We start from the raw sequence: 23,292 nt of genomic DNA, 5'->3' as shown, positions 1-23,292 counted from the left end.
AAAAACAAACAAAAAAGGTCACAGTGCAGTGAAACAACGCCTACTATCTGCAGCTCTAGATCACCCCCTAGCGGACACTCCAAGTCATTTTTTCAGGCAGTTATTCAATACGAAGAGCAACACATCGTTGTGTAAATCATATCGATTTTAACTCTTCTTTGTATTTATTTATTTTTAATGATTCCAATTTAATTAACATTATATTTTAATGATCATATTGATCTTTAAACCACTACAGAGACACGATGCTTTCATCTGCAGTTACACACGAGAGGATTATCAGTGCAGCGACACAACAGGACAACTCCTGATCCTCTCAATGCCTGAGCTGTTCTCATCAGAGCAGTCACACATGGGGAATATAACACAAGCTGCGCTAGACTTCATGAAGAAAGATTAGAGTATATAGATTAGAGTATATATGCGAAAGCAGTCATTTTATTTTCTACAAATCTACATTGAGCTCTGTGACACTGATTTGACCAAACTGTACACATATTAGTATTATAATACACTCTCTAGTACAGCAGGTGGCGGTATTCAGCTTTACGCTGCTTTCTATAACTCGCCACACAAGAAGAAGAAGAAGAGGAGGAGGCGGCGGAGGATGTCCGGGTGTGTTTCTTCTGTCTTCTCTGTGTCCAGTGTTTATACTGCTTCAGGTAAAATCACCCTTGTAAAATGTAACTCCGCAGGTGCTTTGATAACCCTGCAGCTGTTTGACTCTTCTCTGCTCTGTTTAGAGTGTTTGTGACGGATGTTTTTCACTGAACTCATGATCTGCCGCTCCTTCAGAAACGAAAGTGAAAGTGTTTAGTTGTTGTGTCGCCATTTTAAACAGACAGAATCCACCATTTACAACGCAGAACAGCGTTAAATCCTCAATGTCTTGACAAAACCTGTAAGCTTTATGTGAATGTGTGTATGCTGTTATTATAATCAAACGGATGACGCTGTGATTCTTCATTAGTTTACTCGTGATGAGCTTCTGGATTTGAGTGTCTCAGCTGCTGATCTATTCCTGCATTCAGCTGAATTATGAAGGCTGATCAATGACTGGAGATCTGTGATTGTTCATCAGTTTCTGCTGGAGATCAAACTCTTCAGGTCCATCATGGGTAACACACACACTGCTGGAGATCAGGATTTGTCTACAGGATGCAGGTATTAGACCTACACTTGACATTTCATATGATGATTTTCTACAGGATATTATATTTACTCTCTGTTAGTTGTGTTTTTAATCTGTCTGAATATTTAACACACACAGTCAGCAAGATTGTGTACAATCATCATGAAAAGTATCATGAAGTGCTGTTTAAACAGTGTTTTAATGATGAAATGTTGAGTAAATCTGCTGTGTTGACTCCAGTGTGTGCAGCGCTGAACTTTAATCTTCTCTGTTTTAGTTCAGTTCATCAGAAGAGAGCAGAAGCAGAGCCCAGCTGTGTGTCTATGAAGAGTGACGCGTCTATGGATCCACCGGTAAAATTTAAGAGTGGAAACACAGGAGCTGCTGTCAGGTAGATCATCTCTTTAATATCTGCAGCTGATGAGTATTTTCATAATAAATGAATCAGGTAATTAGTGTTGTGGATCTGTTGGGTTTCAGATGTTAGATGTTGTATCTGAGCTCTGCAGGATAGTGCTTGAAGATCTCCGCTTTACACTTCAGGCCACAATTGATGGTGTTAACAAACCAATCAGCGCTTTATTAATAGTTAGTGAGGTAGAAGGTGGGTTTAGGTTTTGGGTAGGGTTAGGGATCCACAATAAGATCATACTGTATGACTACTAATGAGCAGTTCATATGTTCACATTCCACAGATAATAAGCCGGTAGTTAATAGTATGAATTGTGAGCTAAACTAAAGTGTTCCCGATCTCCTGCCATAAAGGGCTTTTCCTGCACACTTTCCCCTGCTGTTTCTGTGCTGTACTGATCAGCCATTCCTCTGATCTGAGTCTGTTTTCACTGAAGCGCAGTCATCATCATGTTGTGTTGGCCTCATAGATGCTGCTGATCAACACATTTGGTTTCTAGAATTGATATTTCTCGAGTTCTCCTGCTCATTCAGTCATGATAGATGATGGTAAATGAACTTGTCTTGCTGTCCTCAAAGTCTGGACTGGAGCTCTGCAGACAAACCCCCGATGAGTGACCTTCTGAAGACTGAGTGATGAGGAGGAGGATAAGGGGAGCTGCTGGAGGCGGGAATAACAGTCAGCTGACACAGTGCAGTTTATACTGCTGCTTATATAGTCATGTGATGATGATTGACACGCCTGCATGATTAAGCTCCTCCCACACCTACACTGTCAGCTTCATTCAGTGATTTGATGATTAGTTTCAGCTCTAATCTGCTCTAATAGTACTGCATTTCTGTTGGGCTGTCTCTACTAGAAATGAGCCTTGATCTGTGTTTGCTGATATTTTCCACATTCAGACAGTTTCTGTTCAAATATAAAGGAAATTAATTTAAGTGTTTTTGTAAATGAAGAATGATTAATATCAGGTTTGTGCAGTGTGTGCAGAGCTCAACTTTAATTTTCTCTGTTTTAGCTCAGTTCATCAGAAGAGAGCAGAAGCAGAGCCCAGCTGTGTGTCTATGAAGAGTGACGCGTCTATGGCTCTACCAATAAAGTTTAGGAGTAAAAACACACAACCTGCTGTCAGGTAGATCATCTCTACACACACATGATTACACTGCAGCATTTATATGATCCTGTGTTTCTAGAAGATCAGATATTATTACACTTTATTCTCACAGTCCAGTCAAGACATTTTATTACAGGGAACAAAATACAGGATACTTTAAAACTGAATGTCCACACACTCACATCTGATCATCAGTGAAGTGCTGAAGTAGTAATAATTGACTAAAGTATTAATACTCAAACTGTTAGAGTTAGTAGAGTGAGTTTACAGGCTTTTACAATAGTCAGCAAAGTGTGGGTGATCCAGAGATTTTAGACAAGATGAAAGTTTTGTGAGACAAACACACCATATTTCACTGATAAGTAATTATAGTCAAGAGAGATACTGATTTAAGATGAAACTGTATTCAGATCTTCTCTGATTATCTTAATAAAATGCATTAATGTTGCAAAGTTAAAGTGGTAAATGTTAAAATGGATCAATATTACTGCGCTGTTACTGAAATCCTGAACTCTGAGAGCAAACACTTGTATGATCTGGAGATTATCATGTAAATCAAAAACTATATTCAGTCAGAAAGTGAGCTGACAGAGGACAGAAGCAGAGCAAACACAGTCATGGTGAAGCAGTGAAAGATTCAGACAGCAGAGATAGAGAGGATTATTATTTCTTATTGATGGCAAAACATTTAACAAGTATATGATCACAACAACCTTCCGAACTACAGACAGCAGAATACAAGATTCAGAGAACCATGAGAACAGAAAATTATACAGTAAAAGAAACAACATTACCACATTACACACTACAGCAGCTGAACAGGTCATCTAGGAGCTTTAGTCCTCATGCGTGTGCTCTCACATTTTCATCTTAAAAGATTTTAAATGTCTTCAGTGAGCATCTAGCATCATTGTGAATAAATGAGATCAATTTAATGAAGTGTTACATTTAATAAATGACAAACACCAGGGCTCGAAATTGCGACCATTTTGGTGTCATATGCGCCCGAAATTTTATCTGTGCGACCTTAAAATATATTTGATATATTGGAGCATTTCTGCGAGTGCTTAAAATTGTTGTGTGCTACCAGTTTTTACAGCAAAATGTTCACCACATGCGTGGATTCAGGAGACATTCACGCAGAATGCATCTCTAAGCTCTTTGTCTGCACTTGAAACGCGAAACGCAGCGCTCAGGAATGGTTTAAAACAGTTGTCATGTCGACTTGTTGCAGTAAACAAAGCCAAGTCCTTAATGCTTGCCTCGCCTTCGCGCTCTTCTTATTGGCCCACCACTGCTCTGGCACTGAATGCAAATGATTGGGTAATATCAGCTGTCAATCACTCAGCACCTTTTGGCTTCGGATGACAGAAAGAACTACTACCGCGAAAAATTGTAAAGCGCTGAAGATGAGAATGAAGATATCGCGGACAGATTTAGTTTTAGAAACCATCTAGTTACAAATAATGACACATCTTACTAGTGATCATGTGCTGAATGTCAATCCACCATCTACACTTTTCCAAGACTAGAAGACTTCCATTAGCTTAAAGTCCGCTATGAAAAGTCTGTGGGATGGAGTTTTCAGGAAACTGTTTGCCACGTCTAGCAGTGTGTGGTGTTAAAAGTGATTAGTGTGTGGTGTTTAAGGTGATCAGTGTGTACTGTTTAAAGTGATCAGTGTGTGGTGTTTAAAGTGATCAGTGTGTGGTGTTTAAAGTGATCAGTGTGTGGTGTTTAAAGTGATCAGTGTGTGGTGTTTAAAGTGATCAGTTTGTGGTGTTTAAGGTGATCAGTGTGTGGTGTTTAAGGTGATCAGTGTGTGGTGTTTAAAGTGATCAGTATGTGGTGTTTAAAGTGATCAGTGTGTGGTGTTTAGAGTGATCAGTTTGTCGTGTTTAAAGTGATCAGTGTGTGGTGTTTAAGGTGATCAGTGTGTGGTGTTTAAGGTGATCAGTGTGTACTGTTTAAAGTGATCAGTGTGTACTGTTTAAAGTGATCAGTGTGTGGTGTTTAAAGTGATCAGTGTGTGGTGTTTAAAGTTATCAGTGTGTGGTGTTTAAAGTGATCAGTGGGTGTGTGGTGTTTAAAGTGATCAGTGTGGTGTTTAAAGTGATCAGTGTGTGGTGTTTAAAGTGATCAGTGTGTGGTGTTTAAAGTGATCAGTGTGTGGTGTTTAAAGTTATCAGTTTGTGTGGTGTTTAAAGTGATCAGTGTGTGGTGTTTAAAGTGATCAGTTTGTGTGGTGTTTACAGTGATCAGTGTGTGGTGTTTAAAGTGATCAGTTTGTGTGGTGTTTAAAGTGATCAGTGTGTGGTGTTCAAAGTGATTAGTGTGTGGTGTTTAAAGTGATCAGTTTGTGGTGTTTAAAGTGATCAGTTTGTGGTGTTTAAAGTGATTAGTGTGTGGTGTTTAGAGTGATTAGTGTGTGGTGTTTAAAGTGATCAGTGTGTGGTGTTTAAGGTGATCAGTGTGTGGTGTTTAAGGTGATCAGTGTGTGATGTTTAGAGTGATCAGTGTGTGTGGTGTTTACAGTGGTCAGTGTGTGGTGTTCAAAGTGATTAGTGTGTGGTGTTCAAAGTGATCAGTGTGTGGTGTTTAAAGTGATCAGTGTGTGGTGTTTAAAGTTATCAGTTTGTGTGGTGTTTAAAGTGATCAGTGTGTGGTGTTTACAGTGATCAGTGTGTGGTGTTTACAGTGATCAGTGTGTGGTGTTTAAAGTGATCAGTTTGTGTGGTGTTTAAAGTGATCAGTTTGTGTGGTGTTTAAAGTGATCAGTGTGTGGTGTTTAAAGTGATCAGTTTGTGGTGTTTAAAGTGATCAGTGTGTGGTGTTTAAAGTGATCAGTGTGTGCTGTTTAGAGTGATCAGTGTGTGGTGTTTAAAGTGATCAGTGTGTGGTGTTCAAAGTGATTAGTGTGTGGTGTTTAAAGTGATCAGTTTGTGGTGTTTAAAGTGATCAGTTTGTGGTGTTTAAAGTGATTAGTGTGTGGTGTTTAGAGTGATTAGTGTGTGGTGTTTAAAGTGATCAGTGTGTGGTGTTTAAGGTGATCAGTGTGTGATGTTTAGAGTGATCAGTGTGTGTGGTGTTTACAGTGATCAGTGTGTGGTGTTCAAAGTGATTAGTGTGTGGTGTTCAAAGTGATCAGTGTGTGGTGTTTAAAGTGATCAGTTTGTGTGGTGTTTAAGGTGATCAGTGTGTGATGTTTAGAGTGATCAGTGTGTGTGGTGTTTACAGTGATCAGTGTGTGGTGTTCAAAGTGATTAGTGTGTGGTGTTCAAAGTGATCAGTGTGTGGTGTTTAAAGTGATCAGTTTGTGGTGTTTAAAGTGATCAGTTTGTGTGGTGTTTAAGGTGATCAGTGTGTGGTGTTTACAGTGATCAGTGTGTGGTGTTTACAGTGATCAGTGTGTGGTGTTTACAGTGATCAGTTTGTGGTGTTTAAAGTGATCAGTGTATGGTGTTTAAAGTGATCAGTTTGTGTGGTGTTTAAGGTGATCAGTGTGTGATGTTTAGAGTGATCAGTGTTTTAATAACTCATTTGTAATTACTGATTTATTTTCTCTTTGTCATGATGACAGTAAATAATATTAGACTAGATATTCTTCAGGACACTTCTATACAGCTTAAAGTGGCATTTAAAGGCTTCACTAACTTTCTCCAGAAGAAAAAAATTGTATCAGACATGCTGTGAAAATTTCCTTGCTCTGTTCATTTGAGAAATATATAAAAAAAAGAAAAAAAATCAAAGGGGGGCTAACAATTCTGACTTCAACTGTATATAATCATTTGGCAGGCAGGCGTTTTCATCTAAATTGACTTACAGTAGATACAAATAAAAAAAATACACTTAGGAGTCTGTTAAAGGTATAACAGTGTGTGCAGAAAGTTTTGAGCCTATTGAGTTTTTGAGGATTCATTATTTTATTCATTGATAATTTGTCTGGTAGTCTACATAGTACATTAAATAATACATTTACAATAGAGTACAATATTAGCAGTCGAGAATTACATGAAAATGGTAGCGTAGTGGTGACAATAGCAGCAGAGGTGACCTGAGATTGAAAAAATTCCCGACATGAATTATTGTTCCAGTCAACCCTTGCTGTCTCCTCATTATGAGCACTACAGCACATGTAATATTTACAATGTTTGTAAGATATATCTGTATGCGTTTGCCTCTAAATGTATAATTGAAGTAGTTTTATCTGTTAACAGTGTTGAATATGAGTCTGCAGATTCAGGAGACGAGACTCACAGGAGACACAAGAGTTTCACAGACAATCTCCAGTCCATCTTCCAGGTAGAAAAACTCATTTAGATTCATTAACGTCACTGAGATAACTCAATGAAACACAGAATATTCATTCACAACACTTGAGAACTGGATCTTTAATCTGCTTTGGTTGGCCCCTGACCCAACTAAAAGTGTCTACAAAATAAATAGTATTCTGAATAGTCTGTGCTGCTTTGGTTTTTCAGATATTAAAATAATATTTCCTGGTCATTCTGAGATTTCTCAGTCATTTACAGGCACAAATGAGACCATTTAGGGTAATTTTTGACTGAATGTTAGATATTTCAACCAGTTTTACTCAGAATAGTTGGATCTAGTCTGACATCGGCCTGTTTTATAAAATATACATTACAAATATCAGGATATGACAACTGCATCTATTGACAAACAACTTGCAACATACCAAACTAAAACAAAGCATCCTGTGCTTGGTTAGCTAATAAGAACAGTTGAAAGCAGAGATGCCAAGGCTAGCGCCCATGAGCCAAAGTTGGTGTATGGTAACCTTTGATTTGACACGTCATCCCATATAAGAGAGGCAGAATGTTGGGGAGGGTAGGGGTAATGCCTTTAAAACACATTATCATTTCAAATTTAACAAAAACTTTCATTTGTTTTATTGATAAATTAAAAAAAAAAAAAAAACTAAGATAAAACGCTTTAGTTAAATGTGAATGAATCAGATTTTTCTTTTAATAAACATACTGTTGCTCAACAGATAGAGCACTATTCTGAAGTCATCGGTGAGCAGATGAGGAGAAAGGCTGGTGCAGCTTGACTAGTGGACTCGGCTGTAAACTCCATTGTGTTATAAAGAGATTTTTTATTTATTTTTTTTAAGAAGCTTGCCTGACCATAGTAACGTCATTTGTACATTTAAAAGATATGTATGAATGCATTTATGCTTTATTAAATGACATTTAAAATCACAGTTTAAATAAACACATTTAATTATGTCCATTTATTTGTGTATTTAAATTGTGATTTATTTATACACATTTTAATGCTTCAATTATTATATTGATGATTTGATTCTAAAGGGCTCTCCTGTTCCTCCATAGCTAAAGCCACTGTTCAGATATTTATATAATATGTTTTTCAGACATTTATCAGGTATTTGTCCTCAATCTGCTCCTTAAACATCTCGCCCAAAGCTTTCTTCTGTTGAGTTTTGATGCGTTTTCTTACTGGTGTATCTGTAAAATATCTCAAATCATTCAGCGTAGTGATATGCAAATGTAATGTCCATCAGCTAATCAGAATCATGCAGTTTAACAGACTCATATGATCATGTTGTATAATGTATTGTCAGTTATTGGGTTTGTGGATGTACAGCTGTGTGTGAATCAATGATTTCGTTAAATATTGATCTTCTCTTTTCTTCACTCATAGAATCTTGAGAGCAAAATGATCAGATTCCTGAAGAATGAACTGGGAAACTTTAAGAAAATCTTACAGGAAGAAAACAGTCAAGAGTTTGTAAAGGAGTTTACTGAGAACAGAAGCATTATCACAGAAGCAGCTCTTGATCTCACACTCTTCTTCCTGAGAGAGATGAAGCAAGATCAAGCTGCTGATATTCTTGAAGGTAAGAGATTCCCCAGCAAACATTTGAACATCTGTTGACCGCTGAAACAGCGATTATATAAATAAAAATATATATATAAAAAATGTATCCAAAATGCTTTAATTGTTAATGATTTGTAACTGTCTTATAGATAGCCAACAGATAACTTACAAGCTGTTACTTAACAAGTTATAAATGACTTGTTAACTGTATTTAAATGATTTATAACTATACCTAATACATTAGTAATAGATCATGAACAAGCTGTTAGTAAATTACTTACTAAAGACTTGTTAAGTATCAGTTAATAGTTGATATATGTTATTTGGACGTTATCTTAAAGTTGCACCTGCTCTTCATTTAATAACTGTTAGTAAATGAGGAATAGTTGCAACTTCAGAATAACGTCCCAGTAACATACGCAAGCTAATAACTAACACTTAACTAATATATCAACTCACACTTTACAGATCAGTTTTCATAGTTTGTGTACCATCTACTAATACCAGTGAAACAATTCACTGAAATGATACAATTGCCTGTAATACAGAAAACAGAGTCGGAATGGAAAAAAAAATCATTGATCCTTAATCATTTCCCCGCTAAAATTATTCAGTGCATGATATCTATATCATTTTTAATTTGACAAAGATGTAAATAAATAAAATATCATGCATTTTGCAAATATTTATACAATATCTGTATCTATTGTCGAGTGCATTGCCGTGAGGTAGTTCTGAACTATTGTTCAGTCCCATGCCAGCGGTATTTGTGTGCTTCAAGGGCTTGACACTAGGAAGCGCATGAAGACTAGCAATAGTTATTTAGAGGGTTTTTGTTCAGATTAGTTGTGGAGGTAACGGAATTGTACTCAGTTTTTGGCCATAAGAATTACCTGCATAAATTGTAATTGGAGTAGGTTATAGGTCAAATTATTGGTTATGGTAATTTTGATTATTTTCTGATAATGGATAATAGGTTTGATAATGATATCAGTGGAGGAATTGTGTAGCGCTTCGGATGAGCTATTGAATTTTTTAAGAAAGAAAAAACCCAAGTCTGTCATGTAAACTTGCTGAAACCTTTTTTCACCCGCGATTGTCAAGCAGCTGATATTAAATTATCTGGGGTGGTCAGTCCTGTGACTGAGGCGCTGGGACAGTCTTCCATGGGAGACAAGGAGGGTGGTAAGTTTTTAGATGACAAGTGGGCACGACAAGAAATGTTAGTAAACTTGATTTACCCAACGGATAATGGCAGAAAATGACTGTAATTGTAACTTCTTCAGGACTTTATTCTTATTCTGTCATGAGCTTCGGGTTACAAAACACTCCTGTGACATTTCAGAGATTGATGAATTGTGTAGTCTCTGGTTTAGAGGATTATATAGTATTATTATATATATTATATATTATATATATATTATATAGTTTACAGCGATAACTGGGATCAACACATGAGACGGATGTGAGAATTATTTAAACCTTTAGCTGAAGCTAATTTGACTATGAATTTAGCTAAATGTGAATTTGCACGAGCACCGGTTTCTTATCTGGGCAAGGACATGGGATCAAGCACGATCGAGAATTTCCCTACTCCTTGTACTAAAAAAGAGCTTATGCGGTTTATTGGAATGGCCAGTTATTATCGTGGGTTCTGCCAAATCTGTTATTTGTCCGCTGACTAATCTATTAAAGAACTCTGGTAAGTTTGAGTGGAGTCCATATTGCCAAAAAGCTTTTGAGAATGTGAAGTTGTTGTTGACTGCTACTCCTGTGTTAGCAGCACCCCAAATTGGTGACGCAAGTCACGTAGGAGCCGGAGTGGTCTTTCTCCAGACTTATTCTGATGGTTTTAGTCATCCAACATGTTACTTCTCACGCAAATTTAATTCATATTTGTTGAATTATTCAGTGAAGGAAATGTTGCTGCTTATCTGGGTACTTCAACATTTTGATGTATATGTGGGAGGAGGGTCCACGGTTGTTTTTTGTTATCACAATCCTTTGACAGTTCTTCATTCATTGCAGTGTCAGAGTCAAAGCTTAATCTTGACGATTAAACACATAAAGGGGATTAATAATGTTTTTGTGGACACCTTGTCACATGCCACTGTGGTAGAGTAATGAAGTTGTATTTTGGTCTCCAATTGATGTGACTTGACCTACTCCTATATGTATCTATGCTGTACATTAGTTTTACACTCATCCACAAGTTACTTACTTTTTAACAATAATCCAATAATCCACTCCAAGCCCACCTCTGACTCTAAATAATCCAATATATACTGTTATTCTGTTATTAGAACAATAACGTTACACTGGGTTCAAATTGAGAAACAGTGAACCGATAATACAGCGCATGTGTGAATTAGTGAACCAAACACAAACAGTACATGAAAGCCTGCTGTGAATGAACTAAACCTAAACAACTGCCGCGCAGGTAAACCGAGGGCTTAAATGAGAGGATCTGGTGAAAAACATTAGTTTTTTTTCATAACAGAAACTCGTAATGTGATTTAAATAAGTGAATAATGCTTTAGTTGTGATTTTTTCAGATCATGGTGATGTTTTAACTGACTAAAATTACTATTGTTGACTACATAATTTTAATATGTTGAGTACTTGCACACATATACTTAAGGCTGCTATCTTGTTGTCTGTTGATTTGAATTTGAGGATGGGTAGATGGTTGTGGTAGATGGTAGTGGTCATGTGTCCTCTAAATATAGGTTTCAAAAAATGTATAGCTGAGTTTTTATTATACAGCAAATATCCTCATTTAGAAAAAAAAAGAAAAAAAAAACTAAAACTAAGCAATTTCAATATATAGAAACTAGTAAATCTACCTCTTAAACTAATTAAAACTCTATTTGAAAACAAAAAGTCAAAACGAAATAAAAACTTAAGCTAATGAAAAATCCAAAACTATTATAACCTTGGCAATGCATGTGTAAAGGACATAATTTGTGGAGGTCCCTTTCACAACTTATTTACAATTGTGTGTAAATGATCTACGATCTACTGCAACCATTTTTGGTAAGCCACATGAAGTTGCCATCAGACCAATGTTTTCTGGGTCATGGCAATCTATATTAATTACAAAAAATCTGGAAAAGTCAAGACTAAATCTCTCTGCTTCTTTGCTTCTGTGTTTAGGCGAGCTGTTCTTTATTAATCAGCTTAAATGTAGCCTGAAGAAGAAATATCAACGTGTGTTTGAAGGAATTGCTCAGCAAGGAGACTCCACACTTCTGAATAACATCTACACAGATCTCTACATCACTCAGGGTGCGAGTGAACAGGTCAACACTGAACATGAGATCAGACAGATTGAAGCTGCTTCCAGACGTCATCAGTCACTAGAGATACAGGTTGAATGCAAACATTTGTTTGAAGCAGCTGAACAAGACGAGCGGATCAGAACTGTCCTGACAAAAGGAGTTGCTGGCATCGGGAAATCAGTCTCTGTGCAAAAGTTTGTTCTGGATTGGGCTGAAGGGAAAGAAAATCAAGACATCAGCTTCATATTTCCTCTTCCATTCAGAGAGATGAACTTAAAGGAGAAAGAAAGACAAAGTTTAAAAGACCTCATAACTCAGTTTTTCCCAGAGACTAAAGGACTGAACCTTACAAGAAGCACACGATTCAAAGTCCTGTTCATCCTTGATGGATTGGATGAATGTCGTCTTCCTCTGAACTTTGCTGGTAATGAGACGTGTGGTGATGTATCTTCAGCAGTCTCTCTGGATGTTCTCCTGACGAACCTCATCAAGGGAAATCTGCTTCCTTCTGCTCTCATCTGGATCACCAGCAGACCAGCAGCTGCCAGTAAGATTCCTGCTGACTGTATCGACCGGCTGACAGAGATACGAGGATTCAATGATGCCCAAAAGGAGGAGTACTTCAGAAAGAGACTCACAGATCAGAATCAGGCCAGAGAAATCATTGATCACATTAAACAGTCAAAGAGTCTCTTTATTATGTGCCACATCCCAGTCTTCTGCTGGATTTCAGCCACTGTTCTCCAGAACATACTGAAACTGAAACACAGGGCTCATGCTGAAACACTGCAGGAATCTCCCAAGACTCTGACACAGATGTACACACACTTTCTCCGCTTTCAGATGCAGCAGAGCAAAAGAAAGTATGATGGAGAAAACACAGCAGATGTCTCCTGGGATCCAAAGCTCATCCTTTCACTGGGGAAACTGGCCTTCCAGCAGCTGGACAGAAACAATGTGATCTTCTATGAGAGCGATCTGAAAGACTGTGGCATTGACGTCTATAAGGCATCGGTGTACTCAGGCATGTGTACCCAGATCTTTAAGGAGGAGACGGGAATTATTCTTGGTACCATGTACTGCTTTCTTCACTTGAGCATTCAGGAGTTCATTGCAGCCCTTTATCAACATCTGATTCTAGACAGCGACAAGAAGCATGGATTGTTTTTACAGATAAGCAAAAATAAAGGCGTGACCGATTTCCTGAAGACAGCAGTAGACAAGGCTCTGGAAAGTGAGAATGGACATCTGGACCTTTACCTTCGCTTCCTTCTCGGTCTGTCACTCCAGTCCAATCGACAACTCTTACGAGGCCTGTTGACACAGCAGGATGACAGAGACCAGAGCAAAAAGAAAATAATTGCCTACATCAAGCAGAAACTTAAAGGAAATCTGTCTCCAGAGAGATCCATCAATCTGTTCTACTGTCTGAATGAACTGAACGATCAAACTCTGCTGAAAGAGATTCAGTCTCACCTCAATAGTGGAAGTCTGTCATCTGCTCGCCTTTCACCTGCCCAGTGGTCTGCTCTGGTCTTTGTGTTGTTGACCTCAGAGGAGGAGCTGGAGGAGTTTGAGCTTCACAAATTCCAGAGATCAGACGAGTGTCTCATCAGACTATCAGCAGTCATCAAAACCTCCAAAAGAGCCTTGTAAGTCCTTATTTCTTTCATCTAAGAAATAGACATTAGCTGATATTAAATAATACAATACATAATTTTAATGAACATACACAATATTGATATTGTCGGCACTTTAAAATACTGTGAATAATTGATTATTATTTAATATTTCATTTCATTAATTACTCATTAAGAGTCAAAAATATGCTCGAGGAACACTCCTGATGGACATAGATCTGGGAAGTGGCAGGGCTCTATATATATATATATATATATATATATATGAGAGTATATACATGTGTGTGTGTGTGTGTGTGTGTGTGTGTGTGTGTATATATGACAGCGCTCTATATAAATATATAAACAAAAGTCCATAGATGGGAGGGGGCCGTGAAGACTCCTGCGGAAACAGCCAAGGGTGGCGAGGGATGACGAGGGGGCTTGGATGCAATTCCAATTAACTACTTGACTGGTGGAGAAACAAAGTCTAGAAGTAAGGAAAAAGAGCAGGGAATGTGGCTGGGTCATGCCCTCTCCCTTGAGTAGATGTGGGTTGATGGCTGGCGAGAGTCATCTGGGCTTCTTTGAGGTGCCTTTGGCTAAGACGTATGTATGTCTTGAAGGCATCGGATGACCACCTTCCCAGAGTCTGGATTTGTTGTTGTAAAAGCCCTTTGTGTTTATGTGTTTTATTAAGGCTGAAAAACAGCATTGATACGTTTAGGGCCGTATCTGAGTCCACTAGGTACTTTCAGAGGTGTATCCAGCTCTGTGAGCTCATAAACTGACTGAGCCGAGCCCAGTTTGATGAACTTTTTCTTAGTGTCGGCTGGAAGATTTCCCCCAGGACTCCCAACATGAGGAGTAGGTCACAATCACGCCCCCACAAGAGGAAGCTTCTGATTGGTTAACCCTCTGGGGTCTAAGGGGGTTTTGGGGCTCTGCAGAAGTTTCGACATGCACTGACATTTGTGTTGTTTTCAGTATGTTAAAAACATATAAATGGATAAAGTGTGATAACACTGTAAACAGCACAAGTTAGGCTACAATAATACCTAAGCAGCATGTTTGTATGTGTTTGTGTTTTTGAGAAAGAAACGTTTATGCGTGGTTAGTGAAAAACAAAAATTTTGAAGTCTCTGAAACAAGGCCATGAAACACACAGAGAACATTTGTGCACAAGACTTTTGAGAACTGGATCTTGTAGTCTAGTGTTTTTGCTTCAAAATGATGTGAGAATCATCTTGTTCACTTCCTCACAGAAAACAATATAATGAATTAAAATTTCTAAGTCACTTTTTAAGTGAAATTGGTTTATGCGAGAAGGCGTGAACTATCATTACTATGCAGTGAGTCACACCTGAGAAGACAAAGACCTGCATAATGAGCTGAATAATAAGCCATCAGACAGGTATATGACTAGGAGGGAAGAGTTTCAAGAAGGAATCAGAGAAAAGTTTATATACTTTTTGTTTGCATGTTTATTTAAAATATATTATTCACACAAAATAACTGGAGATACACTTGTGAGAGTCAGTACACTCAATAAAACTCTGCAAACTTTTAAACTTACACATAGAAAATCTACTGATTTATTTATTTATTTATTTAGTAAATGAAGAGTTTAGTTGCAAAAGGAGATATTTCCATTTTAAGAAATGTTGGTTATTTGACATTATTATTTACGACATCAACAGTCAAGTTCATTCACAATTTTATACATTAAACTATTAAGCTCAGTGAAGTCCAGGAACACAATATTCTTCAAACCCAGGATATTTTTTATTTAACTTTATGTCTTTAAATAGTTTATAAATAAGTCATAAATCATGCCAAAATGCAACATATTATCTCAACATTGTCAAACATCTTAAATTGGTTAAAAAAACAATACATCATTATTATATGGAATAGTATATACAAAGATTGATTAATAATAATACGATTCTGAGTTAGTTTTGGTATTCTGATATTAGAGCAATGATATTTTAAAGAATGATGATTAATCCATATGCGATAATGAAATCTTTTTTCAGCAGCTTTTGGCGCAAGTGATCATCCTCTCACTCGGTATTCACAGTAATTATTTAAAGAATAAACTTACAAAGGACACTTAGAAATGTAGTCTTGCAGACAGGTATCCTGTGATGAGGAGGGGCGCAGGAAAAAGGCAGTATTTCACTGTAACCCCTGGCCTTCTTCTTGACATCAGCGGAGACTCACAGACGCAGGATTATTTGAACCTGGTCCGCTTTTGTAGCGTTTTTATAAATTTTTGTGAAGTTGAAGGCGACATCTTCATCTAACAGTTTGTTGTCATGACACAGAACATCATTACTCGCATTACTGAGCAAACTCGGAGCACATCTTGTCTACTTTCTACTGTCTAGCTCTCTTTGCCACTAGTCCTTTAATTCTGTTGTTTTCAGATCTGGAAATGTACATATGAAGCGCGCTTACTGAGAGGTGGGACCACGCTGCTGTAATGAGGCGATATAGGAGAATCCGTACAGTCCTTACTTTTACACGGATTACATACAAAGAGATCATTTGTTTTCAACTTGAATTGGTTAATGCAAAAGTAGACATATTAAGCTTTATATAGATATCAGAAATCATCATCTTTGTTGACTATTTGCCGAGTTTCCTTTCATTTTAGTGACGTGTTTTTCTGATCACAGTCTGCACGCGTCTTCAGACACTTGTAATATCAATGCCTCGTGGGCGTGGTCGCATTAAAACTAATGAGATCAGACTGAGAATATAGACATAGCGTTGATTTCATACTGATTACTTAATCAAGCAATATAAAGTATTGCTGACTTTGTTTTCAACATGCATAGCTGCGTTTAAAAGTAGACACTTTAAGCTTTCTAGAAATACATTTCTCATATGTGTTCGTTTTGTATTCGTGGAGTTTCAGCGCATTTTAATGATGCATTTCTAAAACCAGTTCACGGAGAGAGAAAAGACAGAATGCCTACTCTGTTGTTTTCCTTATTTTGCAAAAGCACACACGTTTGTTGTTGTTGTGAGTATACACAACAATAAGTAGACACATAACAGATTCGATTGATGTATTGATCTCATTTATACGATCAAAACTGAAAGTGTAATTTAAGTTCATTTCAGCAGTTTGACGCCACCACACGTCAAAACGCGTATACGCAGTCTTCGACCCCAGAGGGTTTATGCGGGGCGAATGTCCGCTGAAGTTCAGACTTTCAAACTCAAGCAATGGGTGCCATTCACGCCACGCCATTCGCGTGTATCGCGCCGCAGGATGTCTATTCACACATTTTCACTGACTTAACATGTAAATCACTCGTGCGTTCTGCGTCTGGTGTGAACGCAGCATTACATTCTGTAAAAGCGGTCGGTGGGCAGAGCCCATAGCTGGACTCGAGCTGTGCTCTCTCATCACGCATGCATGCCGTGACATCGCAAGCAGACTCCTATAGAGCTAGCACTTGATCATGCGCCAATCACGAGCACAATCAGCCAATCAAAACGCAGCTTAGGTCTGCGGTACATTGAGTCTATTGACTGGTTTCATTCTGTTCAGATAGAGAGAAAGGTCACATGCTTTGCTTTCCGCCTTATGCCAGTTAGTTTTGTGTGCGTCAATGATGAGAAACCACACACACACACACACACACACACACACACACACACACACACTCCCATGTAAAAGACGGTACCTATTCAAGTGTGATGGACATTAAAGAACTTTAAATGGGGTTCAAGTCTCCGTGTTCTTACCGGCACTCCATGGCAACGATTTTGTCTGAAACGGGTACAACTGTTGACTGTACTGACATCTTTATGATCCATCCATGCGTGATCATAGGGAGAACCAGATGACCAATAATTCTTGGCTAGAAGTTGCAACAGCAGTAGGAGAGGAGGAAAGTTTTAGAAAGGTTTGGAAAAACCTGAGGGATAAGTTTGTTCAAACACCAACAGCAAAAAAGGCCATGGCAAAAGTGGAGTCCCTTGTGGTTTTAATATTACAGCATATGTTTTTCCACCAGTCATCGGTTTTACACTGATGCATATATTACAATTTTGAATTTAAAACAATTTACAAGTGACAAAATGTAAATAGAATGCCCTTGTGTCAATGATCTGTTTGCTCAATAAAGAAAGACAGAGTTTCTACATCCTGCAAAGTTGGATCAGCTATGATGGGGTGGAATGTGGGATTGAAATGTTGATGTTAGTTCACAACATCTCAAAAGCCAAAAAGGCTAGTGTGGATACGGCATCAAGGGTGTGGGCTGTACAGGTATGAGCGGAAATGTGTCTTTGCAAAGAGTGTGAAAGCATTAGGAATGGATGTAGAGTGTGATGGGTTGAATGAGGGCAGTTTCTGGAGTCGGCAGTCATGAACTCTAAAATGAGAAAACAAGAGAGAATCAGAAATTAAATCTTTACAGCATGGTGCATGTACAGCAGTTTGTTAAACAAACAAAAAAGAGGCCCCCAAAACATCTTCAATGATATTAATAATTCTCTTTTTATTTGTCTGATTGTCTTTTGACTGCCCCCTATCATTTAAAAGAATATCTCAATAATGAACGCGTCAAGTATAAAAGCCTTGTCTTTCATGAGGTGTGCGATGTGTTTGTCTGTAGCTCAATGCTGCATCTAATCTGTCTTCAGTACTGTTCAATTTAAATACATTTATTTCACCACAAATTTTTGATTTAGCATTTTCTCTCGCGTGTTACATAAGAGCATCCGTTACATCAGTTACATCAGATCAGATGTGGCAGAGTTTTATTATTATTATTATTAATAAATATAAATATATCAACTGCCAACATCAAACCTTGAACTTGAAAAACCATGTAACTACTTGGTAATAACTGTGTGAATGTAATGTTTATCATGGGCTTTTACTGCAGCTATGATAAGTAACATCTCGTTTGGAATCTGAACATGATTGAAAAATCTTGATCATATCTGGCCCGATTCATTCACAAAGTCTTTGCATTCAGTACATTCATAAACTGTCCAGAGAAAAGGCTGGACCATCTCAAGTTTGTAAAGCTCATTGGATGGTGACACTTCTCCTTTCAGCTATTGGCTCCTTGGAGTATCAGTCAGAGTGCAAAAAGTCGGCGACCATTTTGTTGACCAAAATCGCTACAGTGTTTATGCCTGAAGGACTGGCTCCACACGCTCCAGCAGCTGGTTTGGATGACAACATTGCACCCTTCCATGAATGCTTATTAACGTATGAATATGTTGTGGACTAATGTTTATGGTTTAGATTGCCTGGTCATTGCAATCGAACTACTTCAGCTGTCAGAATGTTATGGATCTGTGGACATGCAGGGGGTTGAGAGGTGAGTTCTCTGTTGAAATCATTCTATTCAAGCTGGTCTCGTCTTTCGAAACCTTTATAAAAAGTTTAGTCTTTGTTGGAGTGAAGGTATCTAGCGAAGCTTCTATTTAAAGCATGTACGTTACCAAAAGTGGACCGCTGGGAGAGCAGTGAGAGTTTGGCTTCATTACAATGGCTTGGATTGCCGGTGTCTTGAGTTTAGTTGGAGTTGTGGATTGCATTGTGTGGGGCAGTTGGAGCAGAAGTTGGAAGAGCTGTTGTGCCGGTGGGAATTCAGGCTTGATTGCTGGCGAGGCAGCGGCTGAGGTTTTGGGGAGAGCGGGGTTCTGGCTGAAGTTGTTGTTGTTGTTGTTTGTTTGTTCTTCCGCATCAAAAGGTAAATGATGCTGGAGTGTAGGTTAAATGCTGGAGCATTTGTAGAGGAAAGCATTCTTCCAAAATGAAGATAGAGCAGTAGGGAGAAAACGATCCATTTATAGTAAACTAGAATCACTCTGATTGGATTATTACTGATTACAGATGAGCAGCCAGCAGTGCTCAATCATATCACGTGCTCCTCTCAAAATTAGTTTATGAAGCTTCACTTAATTTAGAGTAACTCTACCACCGCTGCTTTTCTGCTGTTATTAACCCTTTTGCTGGTGGGTTTAAAATATTCTGGATCCAGGAGTCAGTTTTTTGAGGTGACCATTATTTTAGAACATTCACTCTTAATGTTTCCATGACGAAGCATCATCAGCAGTTCATTCATCAGTTACTCTCTAAATACATGCAAGTGAGTGTCTGATGAACTTAAAGTAGATTCAACTTTATAGTTACTTTCACCATGTGTACCTGATATGAATTAAACACATCAGCAATTTATATTTGAGTGGATTGTTGGACTTCAAAAAGACTTTCTTGTGTTTCACAAGCTCTAAATGTTTTGTTTTACTAGTGCTTGTTTGTATTTCATTGTTACGTCCCGACCAGTCTAGGGTTGGTGGGAACAATAACAAGTGTAAAAAAAAAACAAAGAAATAAACTCAAATACTCAATTTAGGGGTTTCCCCTTCTCCTGTCCCAACTCACAATAATCACAACACTGATCAAGTAGTAACAATATTTATTTACTTAGAAAACAAAGATAGAAGCATCTCTTCGGAAGGGAATCCAGGCCAAAATAATAAACAAAAAGACAGCTAACTTGCGGGGAAATAATTCTAACTTACCTGCTCAAATAAAAGTACCCCAAATAAAATTAAGCAAACTTCCCTTTCTCCCCTTGCTACCAAACCAGGAGAAAACGTTTTAAAGTAAATGGCGATTCCCAACCTACCGCTTCTGTTTCTAACCAAAAATAATATATATAAATATTTAATCACAAAAGCCAATATATTCAGATTTAACAGAGAGCCGTTTTAGAAAATAATTAAATTGTCAGTAACAGAAATCAATCAATTCACACCAAGTCAACCAACAGTTTGAAGCAGGAGATAGGAGACGCTCGGAACAACAGCGGCGGCGGCGGCGGCGACGACGACGACGACGACGGAGATTTGCGACCTGCACCGAGCAGAAAGATCTCCCCATTGTTTCTCTCCTCCAGCTTATATACGCTCCCACACGCAACACGGCTGGACCGCAATCAAGCGCAGCTCTAGAGGGAGGGGGAGAGAGAGAGAAAGCTGCGCATGCTCCACAGCGCACAACACAACATCAGCTCCAAATGCATAAACAAAACACAAATCTGTATATATATATATAATAAACAAACAAATAATTAATACGTTCTAACTTATCTAAAACATAAAAAAGCATTAGGCAGTTAAAACGCTGCATAATTGTGATGATATGATGCATCTTTCTCTGGCTCAGCACCAGCCAACACACCTGCTGTTGAACTCCCTTCTTCCTCATCTCTGTCTATGAGCGCTGAACTCTGTATCAGTGAGTGAGAGAGACTGTGTTCACTTCGCTCTGCACTGACTTAAGGGTTTTTTTTTTTAATTCGCAAATGTTCCCGTGTCGTGCGACACAACAAATCAATCATAAAATCTGTTGGCAACTCTTTGAGTAATTGATTTTTATCGATTTAATCAATTCACTTTTGCAGCTCTAATACAAATATCTGACATTTCTCGGAACAGGATCCAGCCAGATCCTGCTCAAATGAAGCTCTGATTTATATACATTTATATATTTATAATGTCCCGCTGGGCAGCAACTTGCACAACTTTTTTTGAAGTGTTGTGAATGAAGTACACTGGGACGAATGTCCTCATGTGCCCAATAGCAAGGAGCCAGCCAGCAATCACAGAGGGAAACACTCCATGGCAACTCTGCTGTAACTTTCACTCATTGGAAAATGTTTCTCTGCCTGCGTTATGTTCAGCTGATGTCCCGCCCCCTAGAGCCATATACCCCACCGTGATTGGTGGGCTCGTTCAGCTCCGCACACAACACTGTAAATTGCCGTACATATCAAACTCAACATCAATATTGTGTTTGTCCTCTACACAGACTACAGTGGTGTAATCTCACTGTTGAGTGCTGTGAGAGTTTGTCTTCAGCTCTACAATCCTCAAACTGTGTGCTGAGAGAGCTGGACCTGAGTAACAATGACCTGCAGGATTCAGCAGTGAAGCTTCTCTCTGATGGACTGAAGAGTCAACACTGTAAACTGGACACACTGAGGTAAATACTCTTCCACTCAACAACAACTACAAAAAGAGAGTTACATATTGGTTAAACAAATATGGGAAGCCCCTTTCCCCACTCAGTGTGTTGGCAGATGGGCAATTTTTTATAGGTGTGATTTTATTCATATCTATACAAGTCTCTGTGTGTGTAGACAAATGCAGCCAAAAGCATTACTGAGTAAAATACAAAAAATGTGTAAAAAACTTCTAATATACAGAACTGTATGACTGTATTTAAAGAGTATTTAGATGACATATTTTACATGTTCATATTATATTGTTGTTTATATCTGCATTTGTTTATTTTAAAGGTTTATTTAAGAATTTGTCAGATGTTCTGGCAATCCTGTCTAAATAAATAAATAACAGTGATGAAGACAAAGTGAACCCTGTGGGGTCTGTAGGGTTTTGGGCCCTGGTGAGGTTTTGAGCTGCTCTGATGTTTGTACAGTTTGCAGTTTTCCTGAAAACATATAAACGTCTCATCACAGTCTTATTATCTAAACTGAAGAAGTGTCTTGGCCTTGTTAACATTTGGACTCAAAGGTGGATTGACTACAGCTCTAGTGACTGTCAGACAGGAGACAAAGACACCAAGAGATTGAGTTTGTGTGTGTTTAGTTTATTTACAGTATTGTCCACAATATAAAATAAATATAATCTAAAGATAAATAATGGAAATCAGCTCATTTTCAATTACACTTTATACTTCAAGATTTCCTTCTGAGCTCAAATGTGTCTTATTCCTCACAGCAGACTTTACAGCTTGATGTGATGTCTTATGAACTATTGCTCTGTACACTTCTACAGATGATGTCGAGTCCTTGTTGAGTGTGTGTGTGTGTGTGTGTGTGTGTGTGTGTGTTTGCTGATGTGATCAATAAGGGGAGCTGATCAGGATGTGTGTGTTCATCACTGCTGTTGACATGAGCAGAAACAGCAGTCAGCATCTTCACAACACAAAGAGATGTGTGATTGTCCAACTGTGTGATGTGGACTATTGCTGTGTTTGTAGATTGTCTGGCTGTATGGTGACAGAGGAAGGCTGTGGTTTTCTGTCTTCAGCTCTGACTTCAAACCCCTCACACCTGAGAGAGCTGGATCTGAGCTACAATCATCCAGGAGATTCAGGAGTCAAGCTGCTCTCTGAACAACTGGAGGATCCAAACTACACACTGGACAAACTCAAGTATGTGGAGCAGCACTGCCTTTTTTATTGTGAATACAGATACTTTGATACTTCACTGCTCTTCTAGTGTCCAGATATGAATCAAAGCTGTTAAATATGTCAGTGCACTGGGGCAGTTCTCACATTAAGCGTGATATTATATCTCATATTAACACTGTACAGTTTCAGCATTGTAGTTGAGCAGTGAAACTTGTTCTCTACATTTCTGCTGAAGAACTGTACAGTATCAGCTCAGAGATGTGTGTGTACTGTTCTCCAAATACGTCCTGTGTATACTTTAACAGCAAGTTAAACTCTCCCTCATGAACTTCACAGACACAGAATGTCCTTTATCACACTTTAATAAGGGCGGAGTAAAACTATAAACAGGAAGAAAATAAACAATATCAATTTACATTCACAATGTGGACATAACAAAGATGTTTCTGGCAAATATCTCACATATCTTGTAATCTGGCTCTTTTCTGCTTCTAAACTAACATGAACACAAAATATCAGGCAATAAAAGTGATCAGCAGACAGTGATGCTGGTTCTGATATAGTCCAGTGACAATCACATGTTGAACAAACTCAAATAAAGCAAATGACAAAAAACTCCTAAACTAATCCTTTATAACTGAAGTATTATGAACAATAAACAGAA

The 23,292-nt window shown here is 38.1% G+C and overlaps 3 protein-coding genes across 4 annotated transcripts in view; 2 read left to right on the top strand and 1 right to left on the bottom strand.

Annotated features, from left to right (window-relative positions):
- si:ch73-389k6.1 overlaps positions 1-23,292 on the bottom strand; it is a 778,105-nt gene that overhangs the window by 307,771 nt on the left and 447,042 nt on the right. The window lies entirely within an intron of this gene.
- si:ch211-232d10.1 overlaps positions 1-23,292 on the top strand; it is a 257,213-nt gene that overhangs the window by 8,258 nt on the left and 225,663 nt on the right. The gene's annotated exons all lie outside the window — the stretch shown is intronic.
- LOC101886966 (NACHT, LRR and PYD domains-containing protein 3-like) overlaps positions 586-23,292 on the top strand; it is a 26,046-nt gene continuing 3,339 nt past the window's right edge. Inside the window, exons 1-9 of the mRNA XM_073948244.1 lie at positions 586-615; positions 1,082-1,164; positions 1,410-1,523; positions 2,563-2,676; positions 6,876-6,960; positions 8,347-8,542; positions 11,680-13,456; positions 21,282-21,455; positions 22,476-22,649. Of these exons, the coding sequence (XP_073804345.1) occupies positions 1,115-1,164; positions 1,410-1,523; positions 2,563-2,676; positions 6,876-6,960; positions 8,347-8,542; positions 11,680-13,456; positions 21,282-21,455; positions 22,476-22,649 (2,684 nt within the window). The 5' untranslated portion in view covers positions 586-615; positions 1,082-1,114. The remainder of the gene's footprint in view (positions 616-1,081; positions 1,165-1,409; positions 1,524-2,562; positions 2,677-6,875; positions 6,961-8,346; positions 8,543-11,679; positions 13,457-21,281; positions 21,456-22,475; positions 22,650-23,292) is intronic.

The sequence above is a fragment of the Danio rerio genome, chromosome 4, assembly GCF_049306965.1.
Source record: "Danio rerio strain Tuebingen ecotype United States chromosome 4, GRCz12tu, whole genome shotgun sequence".
Lineage (NCBI taxonomy): Eukaryota > Metazoa > Chordata > Actinopteri > Cypriniformes > Danionidae > Danio > Danio rerio.
Note: the sequence above shows the minus strand (reverse complement) of the source record. Positions and strands in the feature narration are given on the sequence as shown.